At 37.3% G+C, this 12932-nt stretch overlaps 1 protein-coding gene across 1 annotated transcript in view; it reads right to left on the reverse strand.

The window, feature by feature from the left end:
* Positions 1 to 12932, reverse strand: part of TTC6 (tetratricopeptide repeat domain 6) — a 143767-nt gene that overhangs the window by 68880 nt on the left and 61955 nt on the right. The window contains exons 7-8 of the mRNA XM_040970063.1: positions 9194 to 9298; positions 5779 to 5868 (exon numbers count right to left, since the gene is read on the reverse strand). Of these exons, the coding sequence (XP_040825997.1) occupies positions 5779 to 5868; positions 9194 to 9298 (195 nt within the window). The remainder of the gene's footprint in view (positions 1 to 5778; positions 5869 to 9193; positions 9299 to 12932) is intronic.

The following is a 12932-nucleotide window of genomic DNA, read 5'->3' on the forward strand; positions in this document are numbered from 1 at the left end:
AATAAACCTAACTAAAAATGTAGAAGACCTCTTTTTGAAGAAAACTACAAAAAACTTTAAAAAGAAATTGAGGAAGATCTCAAAACATGGAGAAACATACCATGCTTGTGGACAGGCAAAATCAATATCATTAAAAGGTCCATACTACCAAAAGCAATATATACATTCAATGCAATCTCAATCAATTACCCAAAACATTCTTCATAGAACTGGAAACAATGACACAAAGGTTCATCTGGAAACACAAAAAACCACAAATAGCTAGAACCATCCTGAAGAATGCAAAATTAGCAGGGGTAATCACATTTCCAGACCACTGAACATACTATAGGGTGTCGTTATCAAAACAGCCTGGTACTGGCACAAAGATAGAAAGGAGGATCAATGGAGCAGAATAGAAACACCAGAAGGGAACCCACACAGATACAGCCAAATAATCTTTGACAAAAAAAAAAAACAGACAACAATCCAGGCAAATGGGAAGGTCTCTTCAATATATGCTGTTGGGACAACTGGTTGATAGCCTGCAGAAACAAAAAGATAGACCCACATCTATCACCATACACTAAGATCAAATCTACATGGATAAAAGACCTGAACCTACACTCAGAAACCTTCAAACTTTTGGAAGCAAATATTGGAAACACCCTGCAAGATCTAGGGGTAGGTCCTGACTTCCTAAAAAGGACACCAAAAGCAACAGCAATCAAGACCAAAATAAACAAATGGGACCTCATCAAGCTAAGAAGCTTCTGTACAGCAAGGGAAACAATCAACAAAGTAAAAAAGCAAACCACAGAATGGGAGAACATCTTTGCAGACTACATAGGTGATAAAGGGCTAATCTCCAGGATATACAAAGATCTCCAGAACAACCAAAACAAACAAACCACTCAAGAAATGGGCACAGGAAATGGGCAGACATTTCACAAAGGAACAAACCCAAATGGCAAACACACACATGAAAAAATGCTCCAGTTCCCTGGCAATAAGGGAATTCCATTTTAAGACATCAATGAGGTACCACCTAACACCCAAGCAAACAGTTGAAATTATTTGGACAACGAAACGCTGGACTCTATGCTTGGTACATGCTCGCAATGCAGGAATCATGACTGGATATGAAATGTACTACGGCAACAATGCGAAGGAATCCAACATGGGGAGGGGGGAGGAATCCCAGAGCCTATGAAACCATGTCATAAAATTAAATTTAAAAAATTTACAGAAACTACAAAAAAAGAGAATGCACTCTACATATTCAAATAAAATAGATGCTCTATTTTTACTTTAAGCACAAAAAAATTGGTAAAATGAGTAAAAACTACTAAAAAGGTTTATCAACTTTAAAACTCTATTTTCAGGCCCGGCGTGTTGGCCTAGTGGCTAAAGTCCTCGCCTTGAACATGCCAGGATCTCATATGGGCACCAGTTCTATTCCTGGCAGCTCCACTTCCCATCCAGCTCCCTGCTTGTGGCCTGGGAAAGCAGTCGAGGAAAGCCCAAAGCCTTGGGACCCTGCACCCATGTGGGAGACCCAGAAGAGCTCCTGGCTCCTGGCTTCGGATCGGCATAGCATCAGCCGTTGCGCTCACTTGGGGAATGAATCATCGGACGGAAGATCTTCCTCTCTGTCTCTCCTTCTCTCTGTATATCTGACTTTCCAATAAATAAATAAATCTTTTAAAAAAAACTCTATTTTCAACATTGAATTCTCATACAATAATGTTAATACAGTCTTTGAAATAAATTCCCAATACATTGTCTATGATTAAATAACCAAATTTTAGTCTATTTCATCTAGTCATTGTAGAATCAATTTAACTTTTTATTTTTATTTTTAAATTATTTATTATTCTTATTGGAAAAGCAGATATACAGAAAGAAGGGATCAATTTAACTTTTAACAAATATTATAATGCTAATAGTATATGACCTAATTATTAAAACTATTATACCTAATTATTAAAACCTATTATACCTAACTATTATACCTAATTATTTTTTTAAAGATTTATTTTTATTATTTTTTTTATTGGAAAGGCGGATATACAGAGAGGAGAGACAGAGAGGAAGATCTTCCGTCCGATGATTCACTCCCCAAGTGAGCACAATGGCCGATACTATGCCGATCCGAAGCCAGGAGACTCTTTCAGGTCTCCCACGCGGGTGCAGGGTCCCAAAGCCTTGGGCCGTCCTCGACCGCCTTCCCGGGCCACAGGCAGGGAGCTAGAAGGGAAGCGGGGCTGCCAGGATAGAACCAGCGCCCATATGGGATCCCGGGTGTGCAAGGCAAGGACCTTAACCACTTGCGCCACCGCGCCGGGCCCTATACCTAATTATTAAAACCTATTATACCTACTTATTAAAACGCTATTATATTCATTACTAATGGTAATTTCCACTCCTTTGATAAATATTTCCTGTCTATGAGCCAATGATTTTGCTTTGTTTTGTTTTAGTAATAAATTAATTTCCTTCTTTGCTAATATTAATTTGCTGAAATATTTTCCTTGGAGCTGGTGCAGAGGCACAGCCAGCTAATGCTCTGCCTGCAGTGCTGGCATCCCATATAGGAGCTTGTTCATTTCCTAGATGCCCTATTTCCAATCCAGCTCTCTGCTTACCACCAGGAAAAGCTACGGAGGATGGCCTAGAGACTTGGGCCCCTGCACGTATGTGGCAGATTTGGAAGAAGCTCCTGGCTTCAGGTGGGTTCAGTTCTGGTTATAATGACCATTTGAAAAGTAAACCAGCAGATGAAAGACCTCTCTATATATAAATAAACTCTGCCTTTCAAAGAAAATTAATTTTGAATAAAAAAGAAATATCTTCCCCAGCAAAGTTTAGACCCCAAATCAAAACAAGACAGTTTCACAGCAGTTAACAATATCCTTTAAAATGTACTTAAGTAAAATAGAGGCACTGAGCCTCCATGATTTACTATGCTTTCCTCACCTCAAGAAGCTATATATAATTCAACATATAATCAACTGAAAACAGGATATAAAATACATGAACATGCCTTTGGAAAAAAACATTATCATTCCCCAAAATGCAAACCTTTTTCTTGTTTAGTAAAAACTGATCAATTTTAATACCTTTAATTGTACAGATTCTTCCCTCAATGATGTTGGAATACCTCCAAATGAGGCAGATTTTCTTAGTGTCAAAAACTGTGAAATAATAAAATGAGAAATATAATTAACTGTCAATATTATTTAGGACTCTAGACTACTATATGACAATTGGATAACAATATTACTTGGGTAAAGTAATGAAACAGAGAAATACTAGTAAAAATACAATTTATATTGTTCCTGAAGCCATTGATTTCATAGAGATGAGAAGAATTTAACCTTCATCAATTAACTTATTAGTATATTAATCTATATAATTAAAACCAACTCATTTTTTAAATTATGGCTTGATATCATGAGCAGTAAGTGCTTGCTATGTGGGAGATGTCACAGCACAAAGCTGCCCAGCTGGCCAAGGTGCCACAGAAGTGTGTGAACATGCCCCTGGGCATTGGGACATTGAGCCCACCCAATGCTCTCAACCTTGCGGCTGCACCGGTGGAGCCTGCGACAGCCACTGTCCCTTGAAAAGTCATCTCTGCTCATGAACAACTTCAACCTTTTCCTTTAATAGACTGTACAAACATTACCACACACTGTAATGGTTGACAAACATGGTGCTATTTTATTAAAGGAGCTGGAAAGAATTTGTATATTTTTAAGTGGAAAGTGCAAAAAAAAAATGTGTTCCAAGCCCTCTGATAGTGTCATGGTACAAACACCAATAAATAAATATCTATAATCCACAGCACAACTGTGGCAATGACTGTAAAAATGGCCAAAGCGAGTACGAGAGGAGGACACTGTGCTGTGAGAGGGAAGGCACCAGACCAAGACGAAGAGGGAGCCTCAGAGTTGCTGTTTCAAAGGTAGCAGAAGTTCTCTAATCTGAGAAAGGGCTGAGCAGCCCAGGTCATGGGAAAAGCCTCAAGAACCACAGAGAAGTCAGAGCACCAGCATTTTAGCCCACAAGGATGCAGTGTCAAGCGCAGCATCCATGCAGCTAACATGGAAGCGTAAGTGTAATAGGAGCTAACAGAACATGTAGTTAAAGCCAGGTTATGAGGCAGAATTAGACACTGACTTCATTCGGTAGGTGGAGAGAATAAGGTGATCAAGACATAAATGATAGGATCACAGCTGTGTTTTAAGAAAGTAACACAGGGCCCAGCGGCATGGCCTAGCAGCTAAAGTCCTCGCCTTGAATGCTCCAGGATCCCATATGGGTACCGGTTGGGACCCTGCACCCACGTGGGAGACCTGGAGGAATTTCCTGGCTCCGGGCTCTGGATCGGCGCAGCACCAGCTGCTGCGCTCACTTGGGGAGTGAATCATCAGACGGAAGATCTTCCTCTCTGTCTCTCCTCCTCTCTGTATATCTGACTTTGTAATAAAGTAAATAAATCTTTAAAAAAAAAAAAAACACAGTAAATTGGAAGAAGCAGCCACTGAAAATGGGATTAGCTGACATACCAGTGCAGGCAGTACTACCATATTAGTCTGGAAAATGTAGCTGGAATTCCAAACTAGGAAAGTATCATTTGTTGCTGACATACAATATTTTTAAGCAACAGTCACTACTCAAGGTGCTGTGGAGAAAACCACATAAATACAAATGATATGACACCAGGCTGGTGACAAACAAAAAGATCAGAGTCCTTCTATAAGTACAAAAGTACTATAAAGTACTTTTTTTCTACAAAGTACTATAAAGAAAGAATTAAATGACACTTCCAATGAAATTGTTCAATATATAATGGCAATCGCTGCACTCTGCCACATGGTCCACACCCACAATCATGGACTTCTGATTGTTTATGAAGAACTATACCAGCATAAAAATATAGAGGAAATCAGTGGGTTGGGGGGAGGGATTTAAGGAGTAAGCAAAGGAAATACCAGAACCTATGGAACTATATCATATAATAATAATCATAACAAAATGAAAGAAAAATTAAACTTAAGAAAAAGCAAGCATTAAAGTTGATTTGTATCAGAAACATGACCACAGTGCCCTCCACCCCCACAGGTCAAAGCATCCCCTTCCCACGTGGGTAGCAAGGAGGAAGACAGGGACATAGGATATCATGTGATTCATCTTGGAACACAATGAGTTTCTATTACTCAGCACCCCGAGATATCAACAAGTAGGAGAGGTCTGAAGGCACCGATCACAAGAAAAAACACCTTCCAAACCGCCATAAATTTCAGGGTATTACTAAGCCAGGCGTGTGATCCTCAATCTCCTTCCCTCAAGCACTACTTCTTCTCTCTCCAGTTGCTTTCTAGTTGCTAAGCGTACTTGGATATTCTGTGGTGATGCTGAGGTCATACGTATGCGCCTAATCACTACGGAGATAATCAATTTTACCTGGCTTCATGCCCACCAACAGATACTTCCTGTGGTTCAAAAACTTGTCCCTTCAATCATTTGAGACCTAAGCACGAATGAGTAGAAACAGCGGAAAACTTGCGGCAAATATCCTGCCACTGATCGGTGAACAGCATCCTCTAAGTATCATAAGCACAGCATATTTGAGAAGCGAAATGTATCCATAGCAAAAACACCATTGAATGATCTCGGCCATTTCCCAAAAGCAGGAAACACCAAGCACTGATTTCCGGAGTTACTAAACATAATTTCAAAACTGAAGACACTTACGGTAATCCACAGTTTAAAACGAAAAATCATACATACCCTACAAATGCTTTTGCTACGATCTATAATAATATTTTCTTCATTTTCCCATGAAAATCTCTCAGATAAAATAAGACTTGTTTGAACACTCTGTGATAAAAAGATACACGTTTTAAATTATATTGTGGAATACTTTAAAATGTCTATAATCACTGTTATAATCACCCAAAAAAAAGCATTTGGCTGAGGGAAAATTCTTGAAAAACACTCACCAGAAATGAATCAAAATCCAGCTATAGTCTAAATAACTGGCCCAAACCTACAATGTGGCTCTCATATTGGCCTTTACCCAAATGGATGCTGCCATATTAATTCTTATCTCCTTAATGTTAGGCGTGATCGACAATCCTACAATCTCACAGGTGACTGCTGAATTTAGAAGCCTATCTACATCAAGCTTATGAACAATACACATTACTAGGGTTTACTGACAATGTGTGAATATTCATTTTCAAACATCAGCAAGCATGTTCAGTGCATAGTAGAATGAACACTTAAACAATTTGTACCTTTGAATTTTAACATTAAGTTACAGTGTATAATTGTCTACTGCTAAATGAGTGAGCTGTGTAATTATAATTAAGTGTGCTGCTTATCAACCTTGTGATCAGTAATTTGAATATGCAGTAACGACTAGAAGACTGGAATTGGACAGTCTTTATGGTAACTTATCTCATAAAGGGGCTTTGATTACTGGAGGTCTAAGGTCTAAGGTTTCAAAAAACGCACATTCAAATTGAAAAGGTGTTTATTGAATAAAAATGAGCTTTAACAGTATTGTGCAATATTTACTACCAGAGGAGAGTACCAGCAGTGTTTTATGAGTTTTTGCTCACCTCCTTTGTTGTATTCTTATAGCACAAGGTAAGGTATGCTACTTAGTAGGCATGGGCACTTTCATCACTCTTTTCCAAGGAACCATTACATGATATGCAAAAAATTTCAAACTGTTTTACTTTTAGGCTTTTAAAGAATAATTAAATATGATGAAATAGTTATTGCATATTTTAAAGCATGTTTTCAACAACACAAGAATCAAAAGACTACGGCTTGTAAGTCAGAATCCTGCAACAGGAGAGAACACTGCTCAATCTAATGGTCTTTAATTGGGCAGTCGGTTACATTACTGCTTACATAATTCCTGGCAGAATATTCTTCTACTCTACTCTAGAGATATTTCTGAAGTTAATATGCAGATGGGACCAAGCTTGTGATTTTAAAAGTCAGTAACAATTGAATAGGTATATAGAATTATCACATTAGATCCCATTGAATACGTGATCAGCAAAAGGGTAAAACACTGAAACCCACTCAGACAAAACAGAGTTAAACAGCAGAAATCAGTCATCACCTCTGCTTCTGATTGTGAAAGAGTGGGTAATAATTCTGTTGAAAGCAAAATAATATGAAGAACATCATCTTCAAAACATCTAAGAGCTACCAAAACAACGAAGACGTCATAAACAAACCTAAGAACAGATAAGACCTAGAAAGGGAAAGCCCATCTACAAGAAGACTTTCCACCTCAGAATGTTTGCCAAAACAGTGGTAGATTTAAGCTGCAGACTTGGTTATGTCTTTGGACAAGAGTAACAGAGATAATAAACATAAAGAACCCCAGAATTAACAAAGAAAACTTCTAAGTACCAATCACCTTCCCAAATGATTCAGATAAATTCAAGCAATGAATTCTCCCAAATTTTTAAGATTATTTCCAAGCAATATTAACTATAGACTATTTCAAAACATGGAGTGTTATCCAATTAACTCGCTGAAACAAGAATAACTCTGATTACAGAGTCCAACAAAAGAACATATACATTTCCTACATGTTTTTAATTTGAGTACTTACTTAAAAATACTACTCTTTTATCTCTGGCTTTGTTATGCCACTAACATTCTCACGCTTTCACGAGCTTTCCTATTCTATTTCTTTATGATACATGTGCTGTACAAAACAGTTTTTCAAATAAAATAATCCTAAACATCACTTAAATGTATGGACACTGGGACAGGCACTTGACATGATGGTGATAACGCTGCTTGAGATGCTGACACCCCACATGGTAGTTCCTGGATTACAGTCCACATTCAGCTCCCTTCATGTGTGCCAGGGAGGCAGCAAGTCATGCTTACACTACAATGGTCTCCCGTGCCTGTGGCCCTAAACTGACTTCTGGACTCCTGGTTTCAGCCTGACCCAGCCCGGCTGCTGCAGGCAAGTGGGAGTGAAGCAGCTAACGGACAATCTCTCTATATATGTCTCTTGTCTGTCTTTCTCTGTATGTCTCTGCTTCACAAGCGAAATGAAGACAAATATTTTAAAAACATACACAGTAATGTTCAGCATTTTAAGAGGGAAAATAAGAAAAAAAAAAAGGAGAAAGGGAAAGAATTTTTTTAAATATTGGGGGCCTGATGCGATAGCATAGTCATTAAAGTCCTCAACCTGCATGCCCCGGGATCCCATATGGGCGCTGGTTCTAATCCTGGCAGCCCCGCTTCCCATCCAGCTCTCTGCTTGTGGCCTGGGAAAGCAGTCGAGGACGGCCCAAAGCTTTGGGACCCTGCACCCATGTGGGAGATCTGGAAGAGCTTCTGGCTCCTGGCTTCAGATTGGCACAACACCAGCAACTGCAGTCACATGGGGAATGAATCATTGGACGGAAGATCTTCCTCTCTGTCTTTCCTCCTCTCTGTAGATCTGCCTTTCAGTAAAAATAAATAAATCTTTTTTAAAAATAGAAATTGGGCAGTAATTATCTGAGGGAAAAAAATAAATATTGGGTAGTAATTATATGAGGGAAAAAAATAAGAGATGATTTTATTTTTCTTGATTTTTTTCATATTAAGAATAAAAAACAACATGGAAATAAACCAACATTCTTTAAAGGGAGAAAAAAGCAGATTAACAATTGTATTTCTATAGTATGGAAATTTTTAACATTCAATTTATTTAAAATTCACGTTAAAAGTGAATGAAAATGCAATGAAAATTCTCTAAATAATTCAAGTGGCATAATGTATCCTCAGTCAAGTAAGCCAATCCTTCAAAAAAAAAAAAAAGAAATAGAACAATATTCTTCACTTGCAAAATAGCATGGAAAATCAAAACATTTCAAGAAATATAAGTAATATAAGAAATTACAGTGATACATGAATATAGAAAATGCATACTTTGAGTTGAGTAATAAATGTAACTACACATTTATATGCTTATATAATAATACATATCCATGAGCATTTAAGCATATATGATTAAAATAATCTCATTATGGCTATCCAATTGATCCTGATTACAGCAATAGTTGTCTGACAATTTACAACCCAATAAAACTAATCCCATGACCAATTATACAACTTAATTATTACATTATAATAGCAATAACAGTAGTGAACCCCATTCAGAAGTTACCTCATATTTTGGATATAGGATTTTCTTCATGACAGATTCTGGAACAGAAAATTTAGGTGCAGCCGGACTCCACAACAACTTGGAAAGTCCTGGGTAAGCAGGCATCTTTGAAAACAACAGGAAAGGTTATAGAAATGGCAAACAAATTACCCCTCCAAGGTAAAAATCTAAGCTGCTGTTGAATTTGTCTCTAGATGATGAGAAAGTGACTTGAAGATTCCACTTTTAGAAAAGACAAACCTTTCAACCTCTTGGAATAGCAAAAAGTAGCATCAGCAATACCACGTGAGGCTAAGTGAAATTAGTAAAGCCATTCTGAAGATACATTGGTCATTTCCAGTAAAATATAAAATATTTCTAGTAAAATATAATATATGTATACGTGCCATGTATTCCAGCAATTTCACTGTCTACTGCATATTCTAGAGAAATCCCATGCATACACATGTATGTACATATATATGCAGGTTATTTACAGAAAACTTGAAACAACAAAATCAAAGACTCATGAACAACATCATGTCATCTGCAAACATGGATATTTTGACTTGATGCCCTTTACCTTCTATTTCTCCTCTCTAATTACTTCTGCTGCTATTTCCAGCCCTATACTGGGACGGGCGGGGGGTGGGGAAGCTGTGGAAATGGGCATACTCATCTGATTCCCAAGCTGTGGCAGAAGTTGAAAGCTTTCAGTATGGTGTTGATTTCTTATACACTGTGTGTATAACTGGCAAACATGTTCCCTCAACACATAATTTATACATGGTTTTTGTTGTGAAGGAAAGTTGAATCTTCTCAAATGCTTTCTCTTTCATCTATCGAGATGATCAAGGGAGTTTTGTTTCCCATTCTGTTGATGTTATTTATGATATTTATTGATTTGTAAAACTTGAATTGCCTTTGCCCCCCATGATCAAATTCCACTTGATCATGGTGTATGATCTTTTTGATGAGATTTTAGATTCAGTTGGCAAACACTCTGCAGAGAATTTTTGCACGTATGTTCATCAAGGATAAAGACCGATGGTCTTCTTTTAGTGTGATGTCTGTTTGGTTTTTGTATGAAAGTGATGCTTGTCTTGTGAAAAGACCTCAGCAGAGTCTCACATCATTCAATATTTTGGAATAACTGGAAAAGCACTCAAATCAGTGAATCTTCAAATGTTTCGTAAAATTCAGTAGTAAGGCACACAATCCTGGTTCAACAAGTGAAACGCAGAAAGACCACTGTTCCACACGAGTACAGACAAAAGCCAAAAAAGACGTCATAACTGATAAGACAAGTCAGCAAAAGTGCAGTTTAGACAACGAAGTTACAAAAAAAGTGCCTTTTTTTGATTATTTTACTACAAAAGAAACTCCGCTCACAACAGCTACAAAAAAAATCAAATATTTGAGAATAAACTGAATTGAAAGAATGACAGAAATCCACCAAAGTGAAATATTTAGGAACAAATAACCGAAAAACCTGGAAGATTTGATTAGTGAGCATATACCTGTTATGCCAAAGAGAAATCTGTACCGTTGTCACAGAAGCACTATTCACAACGGCCAAAATCTGGACTCAGCCAAGGTGTGGACCTCAGATCAATGGATAAACAAAATGCAAGACACACACACACACACACACACACACACACACAAATATAATAAGTCCACACAATGCAAAACTATTCAGCTTTAAAAATGAAATTCTTCCATTTGCATCAGAATGGATGCTATTGTATGTAGATCACTATGTTGAGTGAAATACAGAAACACAAATACCACATTCTCCCTCATATGTGAGTTATATTTGAAAAAGAAAAAAAAAATCTAAAACAAGAAATACCTGTGTGTATCAGTATTATCAAAAATATTTTTGGTCAAACTTTGCTTTATAGTTTTATCAAACCAGTGGTTAAGTATGTTATTCAGGAGCCAGCATTTTGGTGTGTGATCTGAAGCTGTGGCTTGCAACAGACATCCCATAGGTTCTAGTCCTGGCTGCTCCATTTCTGCTCCAGCTGCCTGCTAACGTAAGCAGAAGATTAACACTAACCTATTGCTTAGGACCCTGAATTCCTCATGGCAGATCCAAAGGAAGCTCCTAATTCCTTGTTTTGCTGTAGTCCAAAAGTGGCCACTGCAACCGAGGAGTGAATCAGCAAATGGAAGATTTATTTCTCTGTCGCTCCCTGTATCTCTGTAATTTTGCTTTTCAAACAATTAAAACTTTTTTAAAAATATAATACTATAGTTTAATGCTCTGTAACTATTTTTAAATTTGCTGTGTATGAGAGAAATGGCCATCCTTCCATCTTATTATTGTTTATAACCTTGGTGTGTATTATTGCTGAACTAGTGTCTTTTTTTTTTTAATAATGTACAATTATTTCCTAATACCTACCAACTTTAAGATTCACTTATTTTTATTGGAAATTCACACATACAGAGAGCAGGAGAGAGAGAAAGGGAAAGATCTCGCATCCATTCTTTCACTCCCCAAGTGACCACAATGGCCAAAGGTGAGCCAATCCAAAGCCAGGAGCCAGGAACCTCTTCTGAGTCCCCCTGCCAGTGCAGGGTCCCAAGGCTTTGGGCCATCCTCGACTGCGTCCCCAGGCCACAAGCAGGGAGCTGGATGGGAAGTGTGGCTGCCAAGACATGAACCAACATCCATACTGGATCCTGGCATGTGCAATGTAAGGACTTTAGCCACTAGGCTAATGCATAGGGCCCTGAAGCAGTGCCTTTGTCTTTTACTTGTTGATACCTTTTTTAGTAGAGCATTAAGCTTCTGACTGCAATGTTAATTTAAACTGTGTTATCTGAAAATTTTCAAAAGAAAGAAGGGAGGGAGGGAGGGAAGGAGAGAAGTAAAGGAGAGGAGGAGACAGAAGGAGAAAAGGGAGGAAGGGTGGGAAGGGTAGAAGGAAGGAAGGAAATATCAGTATACTCTTAGAACTGTATCTATGAGCTACACTTTGCATTAACTTAGCATTACACTAACATGAAAAACAAAGTATTAGTGTAAAATGATTTTTAAAATAACTGAAGCATCTCTACAAAGAAATGTTTAAAACATTTATGAAATAAATTATCAGAGACATGAAAAATGGAAAGCAATTTTTTTGTTCATGGATTGGAAGAATTAATATTAAAATGTCTACAGTACCTAAAAATTGTATTATTTGTTAGAGTCACAAAGACAGCTAGTAAAGTCATGGACTGGAAAGATTATTAATAAGAATTGTTAACAACAATTTTTCTTAGATGTAGAGGAAGAGAAATGGAACTAAGAAAAAGTATAAAAGAGCCCACTTCAATGATTTTTTTTAATTTATTCTTTAAAATATGGAATATCCATGACAAAATGTGAACAACTATGAATTCTTGATAACATGTTCACAGATGTTTGTTAGTTTGGCTTCTCTATTCCTTTGTATCTTTAAAAGCTTTCCAAATAAATATTAATCATTTCTAGGGGACTTTTCAGATAAGTGAACTATGCTATATGTCACTGAAATTGCAGCTAAGTAATACGATGCATTTGTCAAAGCCCACTGAACTTTACAGCACAAAGAGTGAATTTCAATGTAACGTAAATTTTTAAAAAATCATTGAGGAGGTCATGAGAAATTCTAAGATAGAATTCAGAATATAACAAAATAAATGAATTACCAATGTATTAAACAACCTTACCAAAGGGGAAAAAGGAGAAGTTAACCAAACACTAACCATGATATATTGATTT

The sequence above is a fragment of the Ochotona curzoniae genome, unplaced genomic scaffold (genome assembly GCF_017591425.1).
Source record: "Ochotona curzoniae isolate NIBS_2020 unplaced genomic scaffold, NIBS_Ocur_1.0 scaffold_4701, whole genome shotgun sequence".
NCBI classification, from domain to species: domain Eukaryota; kingdom Metazoa; phylum Chordata; class Mammalia; order Lagomorpha; family Ochotonidae; genus Ochotona; species Ochotona curzoniae.